This window comes from Lissotriton helveticus, chromosome 12 (genome assembly GCF_964261635.1).
Source record: "Lissotriton helveticus chromosome 12, aLisHel1.1, whole genome shotgun sequence".
NCBI lineage: Eukaryota > Metazoa > Chordata > Amphibia > Caudata > Salamandridae > Lissotriton > Lissotriton helveticus.
The window spans coordinates 600,601,236-600,626,500 of NC_136073.1; the positions used below are offsets into that span (position 1 = coordinate 600,601,236).

Genomic DNA, 25,265 nt, shown 5'->3' on the forward strand with positions numbered 1-25,265 from the left:
AGAAGAAAGGAAGGCGGGCAAAGAAGGGGGAATCTTAAGGATTATTTCTTGGTGCCCTCACACATCACTGAGGATGAAAATTTCGACCTACCAAAATATCGTGTTTAAAATTTCGAAGGTACAGAATATCGATGTCAAGAATATCGTAGGACAGAATATCGACCCTGAGGTAAGTAATATCGAATTCATTTATATCGATGTAAGTAATATCGAAGTTAGTAATATCGATAGCATATATATCGATGTAATTAATTTCGATGTTATTAATATCGATATTTGTATTATTGTTTTGATTTTTATTATGTATGTGTTATATGTTTTTGTTAAGTATTTAAATTAATTTTTATTATATGTGTATTATTTTTATATATTAATAAATTTATTTTTAAGTAAATTATATGTTTTAGTACCGGAGCGGGTTGTGGGTTTATAGGGGAATAGGGTGGGAAGTAATTTAATTGTAATTATTAATTGGCAATTAATTATTTTAATTGATACATTAATTATTTAATTGGTAATTAATGTAAATTTTTATTAAATGTTATGTTTTAGTACCAGAGCGGGTTGTGGGTTTATAGGGGAATAGGGTGGGAAGTAATTTAATTGTAATTAATTACGTTTTTTATTTAATTATTAATTGGCAATTAATTATTTTAATTGATACATTAATTATTTAATTGGTAATTAATGTTAATTATTATTAAATGTTATGTTTTAGTACCAGAGTGGGTTGTGTATTTATAGGGGAATAGGGTGGAAAGTAATTGAATTGTAATTAATTCATTTTTTATTTAATTATTAATTGGCAAATAATTATTTTAATTGATAAATTAACTGTTTAATTGGTAATTAATGTTAATTATTATTAAATGTTATGTTTTAGTACCAGAGTGGGTTGTGGGTTTATAGGGGAATAGGGTGGGAAGTAATTTAATTGTAATTATTAATTGGCAATTAATTATTTTATTTGATAAATTAATTATTTAATTGGTAATTAATGTTACATTTTATTAAATGTTATGTTTTAGTACCAGAGCGGGTTGTTGGTTTATAGGGGAATAGGGTGGGAAGTAATTTAATTGTAATTAATTACATTTGTATTTAATTATTAATTGGCAATTAATTATTTTAATTGATAAATTAATTATTTAATTGGTAATTAATGTTAATTATTATTAAAGGTTATGTTTTTGTACAAGAGTGGGTTGTGGGTTTATAGTGGAATAGGGTGGGAAGTAATTTAATTGTAATTATTAATTGGCAATTCATTATTTTATTTGATAAATTAATTATTTAATTGGTAATTAATGTTAATTTTTATTAAATGTTATGTTTTAGTACCAGAGCGGGTTGTGGGTTTATAGGGGAATAGGGTGGGAAGTAATTTAATTGTAAATAATTAATTTTTTTATGTAATTATTAATTGGCAATTCATTATTTTAATTGATAAAATATTTATTTAATTGGTAATTAATGTTAATTATTATTAAATGTTATGTTTTAGTACCAGAGTGGGTTGTGGGTTTATAGGGGAATAGGGTGGGAAGTAATTTAATTGTAATTAATTACATTTTGTTATGTGTAATATATTTTGTAAATATTTATTAACCCCTTCCACGCTGATGACGAGCTGGGCTCGTCATGAGGTAGCCTCCTCGCACGCTGATGACGAGCCCAGCTCGTCACGTAAAGTGCGCTTTTAAAAATCTCAGCGTACGAGCGGAATTCCGCCCGCACGCATGCGGTTAATTGGCATTCCCTACTGTTGCACCCTTTGGAGTTGGAATAGTAATTCTTCTCCCTACGCTATCCAACGCTTTCCCTACTGTTGCACTCTCTGGAGTGGGAATAGTAATTTCTCCCCCAACGCTATCCAAAGTTGTCCATACTATTGCAACCTCTGGAGTTGGAATAGTAATTTTCCCACCTACGCTATCCAACGCTTTCAATACTGTTGCACCCTTTGGTGTTGGAATATTAATTTTTACCCATACGCTATCCAACGCTTTCCCTACTGTTCCATTCACTGGAGTTGGAATAGTAATTTTTACCTTTACGCTATCCAACACTTTCCCTAATGTTGCACTCATTGGAGTGGGAATAGTAATTTTTCTCCCTACGCTATCCAACACTTTCCCTACTGTTGCACTCTCTGGAGTGGGAATAGTAATTTTTCCCCCTACGCTATCCAACGTTTTCCCTACTGTTGCAACCTCTGGAGTGGGAATAGTAATTAGCCAATCTACGCTATCCAACGCTTTCCTTACTGTTGCACCCTTTGGAGTTGGAATATTAAATAATATTTTTACGCTATCCAACGCTTTTCTTACTGTTGCACCCTTTGGAGTTGGCATAGTAATTTTTACCCATACGCTATCCAACGCGTTCCCTACTGTTCCACTCACTGGAGTGGGAATAGTAATTTTTACCCACCCGTTATACAACGTTTTCCCTACTGTTGCACTCTCTGGAGTTGGAATAGTAATTTTTACCCACCCGCTATCCAACGTTTTCCCTACTGTTGCACTCTCTGGAGTGGGAATAGTAATTTTTACTCTTACGCTATCCAACGCTTTCCCTAATGTTGCAGTCATTGGAGTGGGAATAGTCATTTTTACATACCCGCTATCCAATGCTTTCCCTACTATTCCACTCACTGGAGTTGGAATAGTAATTTTTACCCACCCGCTATCCAATGCTTTCCCTACTGTTGCACTCTCTGGAGTGGGAATAGTAATTTTTACTCTTACGCTATCCAACGCTTTCCCTACTGTTCCACTCACTGGAGTGGGAATAGTAATTTTTAACCACCCGTTATCCAACGTTTTCCCTACTGTTGCACTCTCTGGAGTGGGAATAGTAAGTTTTACTCTTACGCTATCCAACTTTTTCCCTAATGTTGCACTCATTGGAGTGGGAATAGTCATTTTTACATACCCGCTATCCAACGCTTTCCCTACTTTTCCACTCACTGGAGTTGGAATAGTAATTTTTACCCACCCGCTATCCAACGTTTTCCCTACTGTTGCACTCTCTGGAGTGGGAATAGTAATTTTTACTTTTATGCTATCCAACGCTTTCCCTAATGTTGCACTCTCTGGAGTGGGAATAGTAATTTTTCCCCCTACGCTATCCAACGTTTTCCCTACTGTTGCACCCTCTGGAGTTGGAATAGTAATTTGCCAATCTACGCTATCCAACGCTTTCCATACTATTGCACTCTTTGGAGTTGGAATATTAAATATTATTTTTACGATATCCAACGCTTTTCTTACTGTTGCACCCTTTGGAGTTGGCATAGTAATTTTTACCCATACGCTATCCAACGCTTTCCCTACTGTTCCACTCACTGGAGTGGGAATAGTAATTTTTACCCACCCGTTATCCAACGTTTTCCCTACTGTTGCACTCTCTGGAGTGGGAATAGTAATTTTTACTCTTACGCTATCCAACGCTTTTCCTAATGTTGCACTCATTGGAGTGGGAATAGTCATTTTTACATACCCGCTATCCAACACTTTCCCTATTGTTCCACTCACTGGAGTTTGAGTAGTAATTTTTACCCACCCGCTATCCAACGTTTTCCCTACTGTTGCACTTTCTGGAGTGGGAATAGTAATTTTTACTCTTACGCTATCCAACGCTTTCCCTAATGTTGCACTCATTGGAGTGTGAATAGTCATTTTTACATATCCGCTATCCAATGCTTTCCCTACTGTTCCACTCACTGGAGTTGGAATAGTAATTTTTACCCACTTGCTATCCAATGCTTTCCCTACTGTTGCACTCTCTGAAGTGGGAATAGTAATTTTTACTCTTACGCTATCCAACGCTTTCCCTAATGTTGTACTCATTGGAGTGGGAATAGTCATTTTTACATACCCGCGATCCAACGCTTTACCTACTGTTGCGCTCACTGGAGTTGGAATAGTAATTTTTACCCTTACGCTATCCAACGCTTTATCTGCTGTTGCACCCTCTGGAGTTTGAATAGTAATTTTTACCCTTATGCTATTCAATATTATTTATATTTATTTATGTATTTAAGATGTTACATAATGTATTTAATTAATGTTAAAAATATTGAAAGTATATTTAATTGTTGTTATTTATTAAATATAATTATTTATTATTATTTATGTTATTATTTTATGAGTGTTGATGTATTTTTAAGTTGTAGTATTTGTTAATATTTTATAATTATTAAAAAAATTATGTATATATTATAATTAATTAAGTATATATTATATATTTTATTATTAATTTTAATTAAATGTTTAATAGTAAATATGTATTATTTATTCATTTTAAACATTATAACACATTTTAACATAAGTTTAAAATATATATAAGTATTATTTACTTAATTTTATCTTTTTTTTAAAAACGATATTTTTAATTACGATATTTTTACCATCGATATTTCTGTTTCAATATTTTTGTACTTACCATGTTGTAGATAGGGTGTCGATGTACTTGCCTTCGATATTCCAGCGTCGATATTTTGTCTGTCGATATTTTCAGCCTCGATATTCTGTCAGAGATTCGTAAATGTGTACAGTGAAGTAAAGGGAGACTAAAACTATCTAAGAGATACCAAACTGAACTGTAATGTGATGGTTCCCTTGGTAGGATTAAAAAAATATAATTTGGTTGGGGCTAAGACAGGGGTGTGATGTACCCAAGTAGACTAAATCTGTGAGTGTGGTCATGTTTCGATAGCCTAAAAAGGTTCCACAATGATTCGTCAGGACCAAAAATATGGGGGATAGTCCGACCCCACACCTAAGACATGATATGCTGCTATGGTATTCCTTTAGAAGAAAATACCTGGTTCAAAATGTTTAGAATTGATCATCTAACCTAGAAAATAAATGAAAAAATAAAGAAAACACTCAGTAAACAAATGTTTTGTATGTTTGGTTCAATGTGCCACCAGAATCGATTTTCCAACTCACTGTATCATAGCGTCTCTAAAGGTAGACATGTGCATGCTATTTTTGGCGCTGACCAGTCACCACAATATGAAAGAAGTGAAAAACACACAAGTACATATAATATAACAGAATAAGCAAGTGAACATACATGGAACATACAAAATAAACCAATCTGTGTTCGTGTTACTCAGCGTATCATAAGTGATTGGTTGTCCTCCATTGTGAGTGACGGGTCTTACCCTTTGGATCAATTAATTATGCCCTATAGGTCAAAAGCAGAGGGTAGTGCTCAGCTGCTGACAGTGGAAAGAGCTATGATGGTCAGTAAAAAGAAACAGTAAATCAAGTGGACCCAAATGACTTACTGTTAAAAGAAAAAGAAAACGTTTTCAAGAGAAGCAACCATACTCACATGGTTTCTGCACGGAGAGCACAAGAGACCTACCCTCCTCTGCTCGCCTGGCTCGAGACTGAGCAGAGGAGAAGACCTGTCATTGAAGGTACGGGCAATTGGAGCGATTGTCCTCAGGTGTGGTGTGGGCAGCAGCTGGAAGGAGTGATGACCTAGTGGACAATGAGGAGAGGAGAGGAGGGGAGGGGCGAGTTTGAGCCAAAAGGAGTGAGCTTCTCACGTGCTGATGTAACAGAGGTATCATGCTTCAGTGGCGCCTATCTCAGAGTGTGCAGTGGTTAAAAGCTGGGCATCCCAAAGTCATCCATGGTTTTTGTAAGGTGGCCTCTAAGTAGTAAACTAAGACAGTTGAATGTTTTGTTAATCAAGGGTAATGGTCAGAGAAAAGTATAGTAAACCTAAGTACTCTTGCATATACAGTGATGGAGAGCAAATCAGGTGCACATAACTCCTAGCGATCCCTCATGGTGGAATCTAGGCATATTGCCATCTGTGTTCATGTTGGAAATCTAGGCCACCTCATGTAATAAGTAACACGAGGCGGCCAAGTGGTCTATTCCCAATGGATTAGGATGCTTGGTGAGCACTATTGGGAATTGTCAAATGAGGAGAAGAGGAAAGAGAAGAGGTAGGCTGGAGCCAATAGGAGCAAGCCCCTCATGTGCTTGTGTAGCAAAAGTATCATCCCTCTGTGGTGGAGATCTTGGAGTGTGTAGCGGTCAAATGCAGGCCGACCAAAGTTGTCAATGGTATTAGTAAGGCGGCTTCTGATGGATATAACTGCCAGTGGATTCCTCACCTTGTGAATATCCCTCTGCGTCAGCAACGTTCGGAAAATTCTTTGTAGCTCGCCGGTGTGGACGACGTTACAGGAACGCACGACATCGCGCGCGGCTCCGCTGACGTCACCGACTCCATAATATGCCTACGCCGGCGTGATGACATCAGTTCCCTTTTTTCCATGTCGTCGACGCTAACGGTTTCGGAGAACCTCTGTAGCTGTTAGTAACTTTGTTACTGTTTTTCTCTGTTTGGTGTCTTCTTGCTTCTTTGTTTCTCGCTGAAGATGTCGTCTAAGAAGACCGGGTTCAAGCCATGTGGGAAGTGCGGCAAGATGATGTCGATTACAGACCCGCGTGAGGATTGTATCTGGTGCCTGAGTTGGGACCACAATGTCAAAGGCTGTTCTTCGTGTAAGAAGTTGAACCCGAAGGCTCTTTGAGAGAGGGAAGCAAACCTTCTGGTGGTGAAGTTGAAAGGTAGAAAGGAGAAGAAGACTTCGAGATCGCGTTCGAGTAGGGCGAGGTCGAAGTTGAGGTTGAGGTCGAGGTCCCGCACGGCGTTGCCATCGATGTCGTCATCTGGTCATGCTTTGAGGTCAACGAAGAAGACGCATAAGAAGCGAAGGCATGGATCTCGACATCACTCCGGTAAGGACTCGGAGTCGAGACCGAAGTCGCCTAAGAGGAGGCATAGAAAAGATGAGGTGTCTCCTTCACCTGGTGTTCCAGAAGGTGAGGCTTCGCCCTTGAAGTTGCCAGTGCGTTCTCCGGCTCCGGTATCGGATCCCTCTCCACGCCGTCCCCGGCTCGAGAGAAAGAAGAGGCTCCATTACCTGAGGGCTCGATGACTCCAGTCCATCCGCCTGTGGAAGAGGAGGCGAATCTGGAACCTCTGAGAGAGCATCCTGTGGGTCCTTACCCGCCCTTCCCAGCTCCAGGTCAAGACCCTACTTCGTTTTTAAACGCAATGTATGGAGTCTACTCGAGAGCTTTGTACCCCTCTGGTGCACCTTCGGGTCCCATGGGTCCATTGGCATATAATTTAGTAGTTCCCCACTACTATGCTCCAGCTCCTTTTATGCCATTTATGCCGGTGCTGGCTCCGCCTTGGCATTTCTCGGCGCCTCCGAGGTCATCGACGCCGATTCCATCGTTGCCGGCTCCGACTCGACCTCGTGAGCAGCGACCTGGGCTTCCAGATTCGATCTCGAGGCCGGCACCGGCTCCATCGGAGTCGGTCACGGATTCGATGGCGCGACTCTTGGAGGAGAGATCGAGGTGAGAAGCTCAGCGCCTTATAGAGGAGCAAAGATTTAGAGAGGCTGAGGCTGAGGCTGAGGTGGAAGAAGGTGAGCTTCAGGAGGACTATTTTGATGATTTGAGGGATGCTAGTGGTTTGGAGCTTTCCCCTGAATGGTAGCTGTCCTCTGTATCTGATGCCCCTTCAAAGGACGTTGCACCATACCATGTGGTCATCAAAAAAGCTGCGGATCTTTTAAATTTGACTTTGCCTACAGCTGAATACAAGTCTAATCTTTTGACTTAGGTCCTCCATTCCCCATCTTCAGTTGTGGAACCATTGCTTCCTTTTAATGAGGCTTTGACTGAGCCTATATTGGAGGTTTGGAACAGGCCTCTTATAGCTCCTGCAGTGGCTAAGGGTGTTGCAAGGAGGTATAGGGTAGCACCTGGTGATCCTGAGTTTCTATCCTCACATCCTTTGCCTGGAAGTCTGGTTATACAGGCAGCCTGTTTGAAGAAGACTGTTGGTGCTTTCCCTCAAGGGCCTGGGATAAGGAGTCCAAGAAACAGGATCAGACTGCGAAGAAGATTTTCTCTTTGGCAAGTATGGCTCTAAAATCGACCAATGCCACATGTGTCTTGGGGAGATATATACATGCCCCGATGGACTCTGTACGGCAGTTGGCTCCTAAAATTCCTGAGGACAGCAGGAAGGATTTTAATGCGGTGTTGGCCGATACACAGGCGGCTGCACATCAAGTGATTCAAAGTGGTCTTGACACTGCTGATTCAGTTGCTCACATTATGGGAACTTCTGTTGCCTCTAGAAGGGCTGCCTGGCTGAAGTCATCTGACTTTTCTGCGGACGTTTAGGCAGCCTTGTTGGATTTCCCATTTGATGGTGCCGGACTATTTGGCAAAAAATCTGATGCAGCTTTGGAAAGATTTAAGGACAGTAAGGCTACTGCCAGATCTTTGGGGCTGCAGTCCAGAGGCTCTGCGACTAAGAGGTATAGAGGTTTTGGACGTTCGTCCTTTCGTCCCTACCGTCAAACTCAACAGCAGCAGCAAAAGCAAAATCCACTATATAAATCCTACAGGGTCAAACAAAGAGCTTGTCCTCGAGGACGTCAAGCCTCCTCCTCCTCTTCCCAACCCCCTTCACCATCAGCAAAGCAGCCCTAGATCCGCCATTCCGGATCATGCGGGTCCTGTAGGGGGTCGGCTTACCCATTTTCTACTGGATTGGGAATCGGTTACATCAGATCTTTGGGTTCTCAATCTTGAAGAGAATGGGTATGCTCTTCCCTTTCTGGAATTTCCTCCAGATTACCCTCCTTGCCAAGGATTTTGCTCAGAGGACCGCCTACTTCTCCTGCAGGAGGAAGTCCTGTCACTGTTACGAAAGGGTGCGATAGAGGTGGTTCCGGAGCAGGAAAGGGGTCAGGGATGCTACTCCCGGTATTTCCTGATTCCCAAGAAGGGTGGCAGACTTCGTCGAATCTTGGATCTTAGGATCTTGAACCTTTACCTGAAACAGGAGAAGTTCACATGCTCACCCTTGCTCAGGTTCTTCAGGCGCTGCTGGAAGAGGACTGAATGGTGTCGATCGACTTGCAGGATACTTATTTCCATATTCCTATCCTGAAGTCGCACGGAAAGTATCTCCGTTTCACGGTGGGATCGCAACATTACCAGTTTGCGGTCCTTCCGTTTGGTCTTACTACTGCACCTCGAGTTTTCACCAAGGTGATGGCTGTGGTGGCAGCACATCTCAGAAGGTCGGGGATACCTGTATTCCCGTATCTGGGCGATTGGTTGATCAAAGCAGTGCTCCATCATCTGCAAGTCACAACTCAGTTGTTGTACAGGTTGGGTTTTTCAATAAATGTACCCAAATCTCACCTGGTGCCCACCCAGCGCAACCTGTTCATAGGTGCGGTACTGGACACAACTGCATGTCGAGCATTCCCTCCACCTCAAAGGATTCTCGACATACAGGGAATGATTCCTTTATTTCACAATGGAGCGGTTGTTCCAGTCCTGAAGGTCCTTCGCCTGCTCGGTCTGATGCCTTCCTGCATTCTGTTGGTCAACCATGCACGCTGGCACATGAGGGCACTCCAGTGGTGTCTCCGCAGGCAGTGGTATCAACACAACAGGGATCTCAGGGAGTCTGTGAGGATTTCCAGAGAAGCTGCAGCGGATGTATCTTGGTGGAGCGTGGAAGGCAATCTGTCTCAAGGAAAGCCTTTCCATCTACCTCCATCGGTTGCCACGGTGATAACGGATGCATCCACTCTAGGGTGGGGTGCTCATCTGGGGGATCTGGATATCAAGAGGAAAGGTTGCTTCACATCAGCCTTTTAGAGTTGCGGGCGATACGTCTAGCACTCAAGGCCTTTCTCCCTTCCCTTCGCGGGTGGTCGGTTCAAGTCCTGACGGACAACACCACCGCGATGTGGTATGTCAACAAACAGGGAGGAGTGGGGTCGCAGTGTCTCTGCAGAGAGGCTCTGCGGCTCTGGTCCTGGGTTCTGGACCATCAGATTTGTCTGATGGCAAATCATCTGGCCGGAGTTCTGAACATGCGTGCAGACAGTCTCAGTCGGCAGTTCTTGGCCGACCACGAGTGGAGGCTTCATCCAGAGGTAGTTTGTCACGTCTTTCGGACGTGGGGAACTCCTCAGGTGGACCTGTTCGCCACTCACGAGAATGCTCACTGCCCGTCATTCTGCAGTCTTCAGTATCCGATGCTGGGAGCTTTGGGGGGCGCATTTCAGTTGAGTTGGGGCTCACAACTCCTTTACGAAATTCCTCCCATACCATTGATTCCTCGGGTTCTGAGAAAGATTCGCCAAGACCGGGCCCAAGTCATATTGATCGCCCCGGATTGGCCAAGAAGGCTGTGGTACACAGATCTTCTCCACCTCTCCTCGTGCCCGCCGCTCTGTCTCCCTCTCAGGGCAGATCTCCTCTCTCAGATGGAGGGGCAGGTTCTACACCCCCACCTCCAGACCTTACACCTTCATGCCTGGAGATTGAAAGGGGCAACCTGAATTCCTTTTCTCTCCCACATGATGTGGTGGATGTCATTCTATCGGCCAGACGTGATTCCACCAAGTCTATCTATTCTTATAGGTGGTCTCGGTTTGTTTCCTGGTGTGGGGAGAAATCCATCGATCCTTTGAGGACTTCAATTTGCTCTTTCTTTAGCGCAGCAAGGGCTTGCTGTTCCTACAGTCAAAGGTTATCTTTCGGCTTTGTCGGCATTTCTCTGCCTGCCGGATCAGCCGTCCTTATTTGAGTCTCCTGTTGTTTTAAGATTTCTAAAGGGCTTTAGAATACATTTCCTCCTACTCCCTTTATTGTACCTCAATGGGACTTGAATCTGATGCTTACTGGGTTCTCCTTTCGAACCTTTGCACAAGTGTCCCTTGAGACTCTTGTCTTTTAAGACGGTCTTCCTGGTTGCTATTACCTCGGCAAGGAGGGTAAGTGAGCTTCAAGCTCTTAGTTCGAAGCCCCCATTCTTGACCATTCATGCTGAACGAATGGTTCTTAGGACCAGGGCTGCTTTTCTGCCTAAGGTGGTAACTCCTTTCCATCTAGGACAGTCTATTACCCTTCCTACCTTCTATCCTCCCCCTCACCCTTCCAAGGAGGAGGAACGGCTTCACCGTCTGGACCCTAAGAGGGCGGTGAGCTTTTATCTTGATAAGACAAAGGACTATCGGGTGGATGACCAGTTGTTTGTTGGATTTGCTGGCAGTAGAAAAGGAAGAGCTGTGCACAAGCGCACACTTTCGAGATGGATTATTCTATGCATCAAGATCTGCTACGCCCTGGCTGGTAAGGAACCTCCAGAGGGTATAAGAGCTCATTCTACTAGAGCAAAGTCATCAACATCTGCTTTGTCTAGGGGTGTTGCTATAGAGGACATTTGTAGAGAGGCAACTTGGGCCTCCCTCCACACTTTCGCGAAGCATTACTGCTTGTATACCGAAGTGAGGAGGGACGCCCACTTTGCGCGTTCTGTCCTTCAGGACTTTCTGGTATAGAGGAGTAGACACCCTCCTCCAGGAGTGGGGACTGCTGTGGGAATCTATTCACAAGGTGAGGAATCCACTGGCAGATACTGTATCCACCAGAAAAAGCGTTACCGAAGGTAAGTAACTTGTTCATCTCAAACAGTAGACTAAGACAGTTACATGGTTTCTTATTGGAGGGTACCACCTCATTGGTATCAACAGAATCATTTGTGTTACTGAAGAAGAGACCAATGCCAAGTCGCAAAATGCTTATCATAAGCACTGCTTAGTGCGGTGTCTGGGACTCCATAGCCGGGCATTCCATATGTGACATGGTGTCAATGGTGATATGGTATATCAGGTCCCATGTATGAAGAAAATGTCAATCTAGCCATAGTAAGAGAGTATCTGATTTCACAGGGGACTGAATTACACCTTGCACTAGAGGATTTCATCTTTCAAACCTTTGCTGTTGGTGGAGAGGCATAAAATCCACCCTTGCTCCATTCTGAAAAGGTTTAAAGGGCTCCATGAATTAATAGCTTCCCAAATGATCTGCCGGAGGTCATCTGGAGAGTGGTTGGAGTTGGAAAAGTGAAGGCACATTTTTGTAGTGCTGTGTCTGCAGCATATGTTGCTCCAGTGCTCCATTATTCTTGGTTCGATAGCGCTCGTGGTCATTCCTGCGTAATGAAGGCCACAAAGGCAGGTGATCAGGTAAACCCAGTTTTTTGTACTGCAGTTACTGTGACTTTTTTGTTTCCAGGCGCATTGGGGACCCAACCTGACCTCTTAGGAATGTTTAGTCAGTGGGCATACCCCGTAGGACCCACAGGGATAGTGCCCTGTGACAGGTGGTAAGGCCCACAAGGTGTTCTGCATGTGGGACTGTTGAATATGAGGTCTGGTGTTTACCAGGAGGTCCTTCAGTTTCTGGGTACACTTAAAAGCGAATCATGGCTCTGGAATCTCAAGGGGCCCAGTGCGTCATCACTCCTTCCCACGGTCGCATGCACCCCACCCAAGGACAATCACTACAATTACCTGCACCTTAAAAGACGGGTCTTCTCCCCTGCTCTGTCTCAATCCAGATGAACAGAGGATGGTAGGTCTCCAGTGCTCTCTGCACAGAAACCACATGAGTATGGTTGCATCTCTTGAAAACTCTGTTTTTCTTTTTTTTCTCACCCCAAGGCAATTTGGGTCCCCTTGACTTGCTGTTTCTTTATGTTGACTATCATTGTTCTTTCCACAGTTAGCAGCTGAGTGCTACACTCTGCTTTTGACCTATGGGTCACTGATCCAAAGGGTAAGACCCTTCACTCACTCCTGAGGACAACTTGTGATACACTGTGTAACAGCAACACAGATTGGTTTTATGTTATCTGTTGCCTGTATGTCCACTTGCCTGCTCTGTTATATTGCATGTACTAGTGTGTTTTTTACTTCCTTCACATTGTGGCGACTGATCAGCCATAACAATAAGATGCACATACAGTGTCCCGGAAAAGCGATCCTGGAGACACATTGGCCCATACATGCAAAACATTTGTTTACTGTGTGTTTTTTTCAATTTCTCTTTTTTTTTTCTAAGTTGGACGATCAATTTTAAACTTTTTGAACAAAGGTATTTTTTTTTAGGGGATTACCTACACTTTATATCACATCTTAGATGTGGGGTAGGGTTAGCTCTCCCTTTTTTAGGTCCTGAAGAAGTGGTACAGATACTTTTTGGGCCAACAGGCAAGAAACACGTTGACCTGACCACATTCACAGATTTAGGCTACTTGGATACATTACCTCCCTGTAGTCGCCCGTACCAAATTATGTTTTTTTTAAACCTGCCAAGGAAACCATCAGTTTAAAGTCCAGTTGAATACCTCTTTTTAGTCTCTCTTCATTTCACTATACACATTCACTCAACCTCACACATTCAAAACGCCCTCACACTGGCACTTTCATCAGATGGCAAAAATAAAAAGATCTCTGCTGAAGCGACCCTTCGTGGGGCCCATAGGGCATTGCATTGCCAGCCCTATTAAGAACACCCTTGATGATGAGACTTTACATGCTCATGGATTTGTGAACCGTTTAAACATTCATCACATTTATTTGCAATCAAGGTAAAAAAAAACACATTAAACAAGACACATCGTAAATTAATCACAATGAGCAAAGTTTACAATACAAAAATTACGGATACATTAACAGTGCCCCAAGAAAGAAAGTAAAAGAGGGATTAGCGTGATGCTGTGAAAGAAAAAATTAGTGAAGAAAGATAATAGTTGTGACAAAAAGGATAATTCAAAAATTATGAATTGTTTGAAACTAAATTGGCTTCAGATCCCTGAGCCAAAACAAGGAATCACAGATTTCCAAATGTTCATCAAAGGTCATGTATGTGACGCTGGTATTCCATATCCACAACTAAGGGGGGGCGTCAACTGAGGTAAAAAGGAGTAGCCGTCGACGTTTCGACCCCACACTACGAATGTAGGCGTAATTAGGACCTTACATCGGGGTCTTCATCAGGACAAGAGGCGTGAAACCAAGGGAACACTATGAGTTCATGGTGGTTAAGTGATTAATTCCACACGGTGGCAAGTTACTGGAATATTTCTTTTGTCGCAATCGTCAAATTCTTAAAAGAAGGTAGACCGTAAATACGTCTATTCGTATGGAAGTTTGGGGATTGAGTCTCGACTGTGTGCAACCACAAGGCCTATTCAAAGCAGTTTGTCGGGTCTTGTTCAGTCGTATTTTCAAATTCAATGATTTCCTGATAGATGTATTCGCACTTGAAATCCGCTCTAAATCACGGGACCGACACTCAGCAGTGTCGGTCCCGTGATTTAGAGCGGATTTCAAGTGCGAATCTGAAGCCAATTTAGTTTCAAACAATTAATAATTAATAATTTTTGAATTATCCTTTTTGTCACAACTATTATCTTTCTTCACTCATTTTTTCTTTCACAGCATCACGCTAATCCCTCTTTTCCTTCCTTTCTTGGGGCACTCTTAATGTATCAGTAATTTTTGTATTGTAAACTTTGCTCATTGTGATTAATTTACGATGTGTCTTGTTTAATGTGTTTTTTTTTACCTTGATTGCAAATAAATGTGATGAATGTTTAAACGGTTCACTGGGACCCCTTTCGTATATATCATATAGCACCCAGGTCCCCAGTGACTTATTTGGGTAACCCCCCTTCTTCCTTATCCATGGATTTGTGAAGGCACCAAGAAAAAATCCTTAGGATTCCCCTTTCTTTGTCCGCATTTCTTTCTACTTTGCTTTCTAAAAGGAGCAGTATTTCCACTGGTTTCTGCATTAGCACTTTCAGAGCCTTGGTACTGGACCTTCATTGGCTCACATTACCCCTCACTTCCTTGTTTTGAGTCATATTAAGGCCATATACAAATCTCTACAATGTCCAGAAAATATAACTATACTATACATAAGATAACAAAAATTTTCACTCAACTTATTAAGTGCTATTTGAAAGTGGGAGACAAATATGTGTGTAGAGTGAATCAAAGATGAATACTCCAATATAAGTAAGACTTTCATAGCGTGAGCAGGAGATGCTGTTTATTCTTAATTCAGACTGTCTTTAATTCACTCCCATATTAGGGTTTTATTTTCCAGTGCCTTGGTAAGTGCATGGCCAGCTGTGATGATACTGCACTGATTTTACCCTTCCTTCGAAGCATGTTCGAATCTACTAGGTTCATCGCTACGCCTTACCATGCAGTAAGTATCAAGTGCATTTCTTACAATTATCATAGATTTATTTCCCTAGGGTATTTCACCCTGTACGACCACAACAAAAACAAGTTGAGAAGGTAGTCATATGGGCTGTGGAGCATCTGGATGTACATTGTGTAGGTTTGTAACTTCATTCATAGAGCTTGATGGTAAATTATTGATGACCGGTGAAACATTCCTCACTCAGTACTTCCTCTCACCCAAAAGTGTGATTTTGTACTCCGTGCATAGCCAAATTATAGTAGAGTGAAACCCCTCTACAGAGTAGATGAGGACTAAGTTAGCAGAAACTAAATGTAGAGCTCCTTTTTTCAGGTGACTAATAATGCATTTCATCAGGGATAGTTAGGAGCCTCTTTAGGTGATCTCTCTAGATAGAAGCCAGTGTTTGAACAAGATAAATCAAGTTTAATCAATGTTGCAGATAAAGTGGTGAAAGACATAAAGCTATGTGAAGGCTTTGAAATGACTCTCTCAGAAAGGCCTTCAAAATAGACAACAGTAGACATGAGGAAAAAAGGATAAGCACCGCTTCTAAAGAAATCGCACTCCTTTGTTGTAAAGAAGGCTTGTGTATTGAACTGTCCTTGCAGTTCCTTTATGTGAAACACCAGAGAGACAAAGTGACAGAAAACAAATAGTGACGAAACTCTCATCTTATTCTCCAAAGATGCTTTTTAAGTAGCATGGTAAAGGCCCTCCAGCATAGCTGTATAAAGGTATACTTAAATCATGCTTTCAGGCCACTGAATATATTTGCTTTATGGTTGTATGTTCTTACAACGCATTCCATTGCAACGCATGCCTTTACCACGCATGCGTTACAACGGAATGGTTTTTCAACGCATAACCCTTTCCTCTAATTCTTGCGTGGTGACGTTGTACGTCGTTAAGAGGAAGCGGAAGTTTCTTTCAGTTTCCTCTTAAACGACGCTGATTTCCTGCACTTTCTTACGTGATTTCAGGTGACGTTTTTGTTTGGGGGGGAGACCCCCCCAAGCCCCCCTTTTTTATTTTGAACCTTTACCACATATGCCTTTACTACTTACCTCTTAGTAAAGGTATGCGTGGTAAAGGCTTTCGTGTTAACCACGCATGCGTTGTAATGCATGCGTGGTTAATGCATTTGTGGAAACGGCCGCGTTGTAGTGGCCGTTTCCCTTGCTTTACTAGTTGACAATCATTCACCAATACCAGCTGTAAACACTGAATGTGAAATCAAGAACCAGCTTTATCCTTTCTTTCAAATATGAAATCTCTTATACTAAATGTCTGTGTTTGGGTAATGTCTATTGTCTCCCTGAGGCTGTGAGTTGTCTTTCCTTATTTGCAGGGCATAGTAATTGGTTTCCAAACATGTGCCAAGGTTCATCCTTTCGCATGCCGGCAGGTACTTGAAGCATACAAGGGTTGTCTTTCTGATATTGAGCTGGTAAGAACCATGCATCTCTTTCTGTCTCATATTTCAAACTTTCCTCAGCAGTGGCGGTTCACATTTATTAAATGTATTTTACAATTAGATAAAAGTTTACGAGAAAGAAAAGCTAAAATATGTCTAAAGATGTAGGCAGTCTACAATTCCGAAAACAAAACTGTATCAAATAAATGGCCAGTGCAGCTTCCATTCCTCATGTGTATATAACATTTGTAGAAGAAATTTAGAAATTTGTTTAGAAAATTTATTTTGAAGGGGCTTATGATACCAAATGCAACACTTTCTTAAATTTACCATAAAAGCAAGTCATTCAACCTTTACTTTCTCCTTTGATTTACTCATGACTTCAGAAGTAATAGAGCACCAACGGAAATGCCACCCTCCAAGACAACTTACATTTAGGAATGTGGGTGTTCAATACAAGACCAGGTCTAAGACCAGGCCCTGGACTCAAGGGGGGAGTGCTACTCGATATCAAACAACAGGCCTGTGTAAAGGCTGGGCTCTGTATCTACAGAATACAGTTACATTGAGGAAAGGTATGCGGCTGAGTCCATATTCTATAGCACACAGCTTACTGTGCTCTAAACTCCTACTGAAATGGTGACTGGCCCGGGCCAGGAGGCAACCCGCACCAGCACTGGTGTGTTGTGTTAAAGGACTACCTCTCCTGTCTGAGGATGGGCCTTCATGAGGCCAACGTGAACACCCCACCCTGACACATGGGTAAGGCAATGTGATTGCGCTGTAGGGGCAGAGAACCACACATATCCTCTATGCCTAGGACAAGGCCAGGGAGGATCATTGTATTTGGGGGCTGGGTGACACTGAGGCCAGGGTTGATTTAGGCAGCCGGGTAAGGCAATATTCACTGGATCATTGGTTATGCAGGGCATTTTCTTCGTGGCGTTTCTGCCGCCTTTGAGGTTGTGTGTGTGTGTGTGTGTGTGAATAAGAGTTAGGGTAAGGGTAATGGTACACATTAAAGTTAGGTATAGAGTTAATGTAAGCATAAAGGATAGATATTGACTTCAGGTTGCGTATATTGTGCCAGTTACGGAACAGTTCTTGATTAATGTTAGTCTTAGGGATAACTTTATGGCTGGAGAGGAAGCATGGGCATGATACAGGGTTAGGGTAAATAATTTTGTTCAGCATACTTTGCTGGAATGAACTAGGTTCAGGTCTGTGAAAAGTGGTGGGTATATTATCCTCCTAGTGTTAGGGGGTTTGGGTTTCGGTTATAGTACATAATAGTAATGGACAAGTGATAGTGATAGCATTATGGTTAGACATAGGATTTTGGATTTGTGTATCTTACAACAAGAATAAAATCCTACAAAATTATTTTCAGATACTTATACAGCATTAAAATTTGAAATATCAGTTTCTCACTTTTCTTTTTGTATTTTTTTCCTCTATATTTAATTTCTAATTCTTAACCTAAATACCACTGGCAGGGGACAAGTGTCTTTTGAGCAGACAGGTGCACGAGGTAGTGCTGCCCAAAAGTTCTTTGACACCATAATTCAACTTTGAGTGAATAATTTATGTTGCCTGTGCCACCACAATTGTATAGCACAGAAAAAGAATTGTGTTTAAACTTTATCATAACCAACAGCCATTACACATCCCTCACTTATTTCACAGTACATTGCGTACCAGGGCAAGTGGAAGCTGCACTCCAATAAATGCGCCAATAGCTATGACAAAATATGTGTTTGTTAAGACATGAAACCTATGAGCTGCACCCTTTAAATGAAATAAAAATAAGCTGTATAAGTTTATAAATGATATTAAGTGTGATGGATCGATATCTGAAATGTAGGTTTTCGTTTGAAGTTTAGCAGTGCCCAGAAGCTGCATGAAGTCGTCACTAGATGGATGAAATTACTTTTTCCGACAGGTTAAAGATCCGCTTTCTGGCACAGCTCTTAACTTACAAAAGTGGTTACTTCATAGGTCTTTGCTCTAGACAACGTGTGTGCGCTGCTCTAACCAGCCTGCCCATAGGCTTCCCTTTAGCTGCCCCAATCGTCACTCCATTCGTCCGTGGCATGAATACATCATGCCTCTTCCTGTATTGAACCCCCCCTGAAAGCACCAGCCAATTACTTATCTGTTAACACAGTGGCCATTTTAGGTACTCATTTTGGGAATACTTTTTCCGTTGGTTAGAACTACTGTGCACGGTGGTTACAGGCGCACTCTCTCGTTGATGTTGGAAATACTTGTTTTTTTATTGTTATCTTGTGCTTTTAACTCAACACATTATTGGCTCAGGTTTGTTTTCCGTTTGTCGTGTTTCCGTTGTCCAGCAGGTGCCCCTTTATGGCAGCTGCTTCATTGATCTAAGGGGTATCGCAAAGAAATTGGAATTTAAACAGCACAATGCCTGTCGTCTAAAAAGCTGTTTTTCTATAGTGAGAGCATAATTCTGACAATGCCCAATGCTGTGTTGGCTAAAACACCGCTTCTGAGTTGTGAAAATCAAATAGGAGCGCTCAGTCAGATCACATTGGAAGCAAGCCTGCCTATAGGACCTGGCAGTAAGATCATAGATGGGACCAAGCAAGATGTGAAAACATGGGGTACACGCTGCATAGGGCTGCAGTCTTCTCTGCAGGTTTCGTTTTCACCCAGTAGAAACATTCAGTTTACTCGTATACTTTCTTTCTGCTCTCCTCCTTCTGACTCTGCGCACATGTTCATGTTTAACAGCCTGAACACCGTAATAATAATAATGTATGTTTTCATTTATAGCTCATGTAACTGCATTTTTGTAGTTTCATAGCATTGCCGCACGTCTTGCAGATAAGGTTTTTAACAACCCAGGCACAAATAGATATCACATAGGCCGAGGGCTTTAAGTGGGCTGGGCATTGCTGGTGCACCAGCAGTTCTAAAAAGCAAGTGCCGGGACGTGTCCTTAACGGGGTCTCCATTTTTGCCCGCACCCTCCAGGCAGACACCTCTGTTTTGTCTGATTCCTCTTTTTTGCTGGAATGTCTGCTCTGATCCCGCTGCTTAGGGGAAGTTCCTTGCTACAGGGAAGCATGGGTCTTTTACCATTGCAACATACTCTGCAGAACAGCAATATAATGCAGAGTACATTATTACAGTGTTCACTACAAATGACATTAACTGTCATTGTCCTCTACTAGGGAAGGTTTCTGCCCTTCATGTGCTTGTATACTTCTGCAATTAAGGCAACGATTATGCTTACATGCTGTTGTTGCACAAAAGGACATATGACTTGCCAGGCCACACCAAGGTCACGTTATGCTTTTTTCTTTCTTTTTTTTCTGGCAGTTTATATAGTGTAAACTTGGCCCTAGGGCACTAAAGGGCTTTACATGTAAACCATATATTTTTACATGACAACTGTTCTGCAGGAAGAAATGCTTTGAGTGTGTAATCGAGGTATTGAAGCATATATTTTGTTAAACACCAAGGTTGTTAAAAATAAGTTGAGCAGGAAAAAAAGTTATGAGAGAAAGGCAAGGGCTTTACTTGAATATCCTGCGTTAAACTCAGCAAAAACAGAAGATGGCCTATTTAAACTAACCTTTTCAAATCCTCCCTTTGATAACCAGCCCCCATTGAGAGAGAAAAGACTTAAAAGGAAGCAAATTATTTGAAAAGGGCATGGAAATGTTCACCCTCATATATAGCCAATGGAAATACACACCATTGACAAAGCTGACAACCTGGGCTTGTTGTATCAGCCATGTAACTTGCTGTATTATATATCTGGGTGCAATGACAGCAGCTCCAAAATACTAGTGGGGAGGCACACTATACAGAAGCACATATTTTTTGCTTACATGTTTTAAGCCACATCCGTAATCTTCTTGCCACGCCCCTTTGAGGGACCCACCAGTTTTTTCATACCACTTGAAGCCCTGCATAGGCCTTTCGTCGTAGGCCAGGGTTTATTTAATGAAGCATGCTACTTACAGTAACTTGCTACATTTAATTTTTTTTCTTTCTGAGCATGATGAGCTGCCAACTGTGGTAGACTTTTATGTTTATGGTAATTCAGCATTAGTCGTATCATGTTGGAAATTTGTATAACACGCCCTGGCAGCCGGGACTGCCGCAAATTGCTGGACTCTTTGTTTCAAATTTTTTTAGGCTAGTCTTGTTCATTATTCTATGATTCTAACTCCTGTGGCCTTGCACCCCTCACACTGCAGTGGAATTGAAAGTGTGAGCATTTAATTGTCCCTTTCCACCGCCCACCTGGGCTCTGCAGGTAGGGCCTTTTCCTGTAAAGTGTGGCCCGCACTGAAGTGGCCTCCCACTCCGTGCACTGCCTGGTCAATAAAACATGAACATTACCTATTTTTCTCAGAAAGTAAATGTAGGTCAAACGGTTAGTATGTGTATGGAAATGAGTGGCAAACTGTAAGGTACTACACAATAAACATTTTGGTAACTGTCATAGTCATTTTACACTCATTATCTGATCCAATGAATCCTGTTACATATGTTTCTGTTATTATATTGATTATACCGTAATTGCATGTACATGTGATTTTTCTAGGATTACCTTCGTGGGCATTCTTCCAAGGGCAGGATGACATATTGAACATATAGTGACACCCATATTTTCTGCATCTACAAATCAGTCAAGTGCCCCCACACCGTGGTCAAAACACACACAGCCACTTTGTTTATCGGGAATGCTGCTTCCACCAATTCATAAACTACAATGTCTGCTTGCTGATTCAATCTTGCTCTCTGTCTCACTCTGAGAACACGGAAGAGAACACATATGCCCTTGTACAGGCAAAGCATTGCAGCGCTATTTGGTATCTCTCTGATGGTAAACCACGCAGCTGGATAAAGTCATGTTTTTTAGGCCTCAGCTCTAGACGGAGCATATGGGCTGTCTCAAACCGAGACATGCTGCATCTACTGGATGGGCTTTAGCCTGCCCATGGGCTTCCCATTTGCTGCCACCATCATCACTCTTCAGTTATATCCACATATTCCAGAGCACACGATGCCACATATTTCCTCTACACAGCTTCACACCATGCCATACAATTCCACAACAAACAATTCCAATCTAACACATCACTCACTCCCTTGCACTATCATCAACCCTGTCATCACTTCCCTACACACCCACTGCCTCTCTCATCTCTCCCTCAGACTCCCAGTACCCCCTCTCATCTTACAATACCGCTGATCTCTCCCTCGCTCACGCTCCCTGTCTTCTCTCTATACTGCCTGCTAACATCCGCTACCTTCCTGTACCTCCTCACGCTCTTCCCTGGTCCACCTCTCGCCTCCACCCCTATTATTGGTGCCCCTTCCACTTGTACCTCTATCTCTCTCTCTCTTACTCTCTCTCACTGCTCTCTCTCGCTCTCTCATGCACTCTTCCTGCCTCTCTCATTCGGTTCACTTGAGTTCTCAAGCACAGTTTCCATACCATGCCTTTTCACAAATTTCTGTCCCTCAAACCCACACTCTCCTCTTATTCTTTAACTGTTTTACTTTCCTGCATACGTATGTGCCCCCACTTTATGCACCTATGGCCTCCTCTCCCCTTCTTTCTCACATACACTTTCTGCTCCTCTATCTCAAATTTCTGTCCCTCAAACCCACACTCTCCTCTTATTCTTCAGGTGTTTTCCGCATACACATGTGCTCCCGTTTATGCATCTGTGGCCTGCTCTCCCCTTCTTTCTCACATACTCTTTCTGCTCTTCTATCTCAAATTCAATCACCATTTCCTGCACAAACTACCTATCCCTCTCTATCATCCATTTCTATCTATTTTGTGCAGCTCTCACCCCTATATATTCACAATGCACCACAATTCCACTACACAAATACACCACACACTTCCACCCCAAACAATTTCAAAACTAACAACTTGAATACAACCAACATAATTCCACTGGACACCACATACATCCGCTACACTCCAAACCAAAAAACATAAGTAAAAGACATTGTCATTTACGTCTATAGCTCTAACCCGTGCAAATTCGAGACCTATTGTAAAATCATGCAAGCTAATATATGTGAAGGTCTCTGCTCATTGGCTGGGGGTATGACAATGGTGATTAAGTTGATCAGTGGCTAACAAAAGCAAGACAATGAAAGGCTCAGATTAGATGAATAGTTTAGAGAAATGCAACAGCACCAAAAAAGGGGGAAGAAAGGTGTCTGAGAATATGTCAGTCACAACAGCAGTCCCAGCTCTAGCTAGTTACTCTAACACTTTACACTGGTATTGCATGTATGTATGCATAGATATTTCTATAATCTGAACTTCAGAAATATTGGAGTGTTGATAGATGGGCCAGCCCATCAAATAATGAACTCCATTTGGGCTGGGCAGTGGAAGCATGTACTTCACTGACCTGGTAGCCATACAGCTCACCGTATTGAGGGATTTCTGACAGCCTGAAAATCCCATGATAGGTTGTAGGACTTCAGTCAATAATATTAAAAGTTGGGGAAAAGTCCAGCTGGCACAACTGCAGGGTCAGCTTTGACATCGAAGTGAACAGATTGGTTGAGTTTCATTGCTGCAATTGCACACTGGTTCAAGAGCAGTTATTGCGCAAGAGGAAATTCTTGTTGAGTTTTCCTGTAGCTGGATAGTAATTTCTTTATTTTTTGAAAATTCTTTTTATTGAGTTTTCAACACATTTAAGATCACACTACTGTATCACTGCATAGCACTCCATCCCATGCCCCCTTGCACAACATCCCATTTAGTTCTGGAATACCATGAAGTAGATGTCAGTTAAGTCTGCTGCTACCAATCCGGTTCACTATAGATGGATATGTGCCATGGACAACTGTGCACTTTCCACCAAGAACTTCCTATGAGTGGCCAGCTCTGGGTGTTTTGGGCTGTACTTTCCACTGTCCCCAGATTCTATCATACTTTTTTGGTTACCCTCTGGATCTGTACACTGCTTCCGCAGCTAAAGAGCAGTTATACCATCCCTCTTGACTACTTTGAGATTGTGGGGGGCCTGCATCTCCAATGGCCCGCTTTGTGACGTTTAGCAAAAACACAACTGGTCCCAATCATCAGTTTTTGTCCCCTTACCCATTCCCTCCCAGAAATACTTCCATGATAGCCAACGTGGGATTGTGTTCTATCAGAAGTCGGCAGACCCTTTGTAGGTTAGGGTATTGCAGGATCCAATACACCTGAATCACCTGGCATTTCCATACCACATGCATGAAGGAGCTTCTGGTCTGTCCATAACGAAAATATCCCTAGCAGCTGTCCCTCCCCATCCTTCATAGCCTCTCAGGGGTTTAATATATTCTTTAACCTGGTCTAATCTCAGGTGAGGCAATATTACCCATTTTCGGCTGCCATTGTTTGCCTTAATCCATTTGTCATCATCCAAGGGCTTCAGGTCTGACTCATATCTTTCCTGCAATTTGTTTAGCCGGTCTGGGACATTTAGCACCAGAATTCTGTATAAGCAAGATCTGCCTTTCCTACCAATAGCTAACATCATGAGTCAGATTTCTAATGGACTGTACTCTTGTGAGCGCTGTTATGTGGCCTGTGTGCCTAACCAGTGCATGTCCGCACAGTAGGTAAATAAACAACTGTGATCTCTGTGAATCCTCTTTAGCTTCAAGTTGGTCGTAGAACATAATATGGTATGTCTGCCAGATGTCTCCCTATTTACAGATCCCAAACTTATCTCAGGGCCCAGCAGCCCTACCGTGTCCGTTGGGCATGTACCCATGCACAACAGCTTCTTCCTAGTAGGCAACCTCCAGTTAATCAATGGAATGGCTGGAACGGCTACAATGGCTGGAATAGTGGGCAGGAGAAACTCCCCATACAGCCAAAACTCTGGTGCTTACCCGGTAAAGGGAGTCTGCTTAAGTTTCGTAGCTGGGTCCCCCGGTCCCCAAAGATCCAGTCATTAACCGCCAGCAGCTGAGCTGAGCTGCCCAGTATTATAGTCTGATGTCTACTGCCCCTAGTCCGCCATCACAAAGGATTGAATGCACTCCTTATGAGAGATGCATGGCACCGGTCCTCCCTACTTGTAGCTATAGATGTTGAACTGTAGGGTTGTAAACCAAAGGGTAAGGATTTTCTGGAGGTAGTGTGGCAAAACACACAACAGCTGTGGCAATGCCACCATTTTGAAGAGGGCTATACAACCTCATCATGGAAGGAAGCAACAGTGGTCTCAATCTTTAAAGAAAGGTGCTAAACGTGACCTGGCATGCCAAAGGCCCATTTAGTTGATAGATGCCACAGATAAGGTTTTGGGCAGAGTCCTCCTTGCACGCTTGAAAGATTGGGCATCAGAAAATTGGATTCTGTCCAATAGTCAATATGGTTTTAGGAGAGGGCGGGGTACAACTGAACAATATCATAATTCATCTTTAATCATTAATAAGCACAGAAGGTCCTTGAAGAGTTCTATCCATCTGGCCTTCATGGACCTATCTGGTGCTTTTGACACTGTCAACCGAGATAAATTATTGGCTATGTTGGAAGGTATGGGTGTGGAAAAAGCGTTAGTAACCCTACTCCCCAGTCGTCACTCCGGTACAACAGTCATAGTAAGATATGGCAGTAAAGGGGAAAAAACACATACTTAGATGCCTGTCAGGTTTTAGCACATTACACAGAAAAG

The 25,265-nt window shown here is 42.4% G+C and overlaps 1 protein-coding gene across 2 annotated transcripts in view; it reads left to right on the forward strand.

The window, feature by feature from the left end:
- LOC144797678 (maestro heat-like repeat-containing protein family member 2A) overlaps positions 1 to 25,265 on the forward strand; it is a 61,275-nt gene that overhangs the window by 26,155 nt on the left and 9,855 nt on the right. For both annotated transcript variants that reach the window (XM_078668399.1, XM_078668400.1), the window contains 2 exons: positions 15,039 to 15,158; positions 16,507 to 16,605. In XM_078668399.1, the coding sequence (XP_078524525.1) occupies positions 15,039 to 15,158; positions 16,507 to 16,605 (219 nt within the window). The remainder of the gene's footprint in view (positions 1 to 15,038; positions 15,159 to 16,506; positions 16,606 to 25,265) is intronic.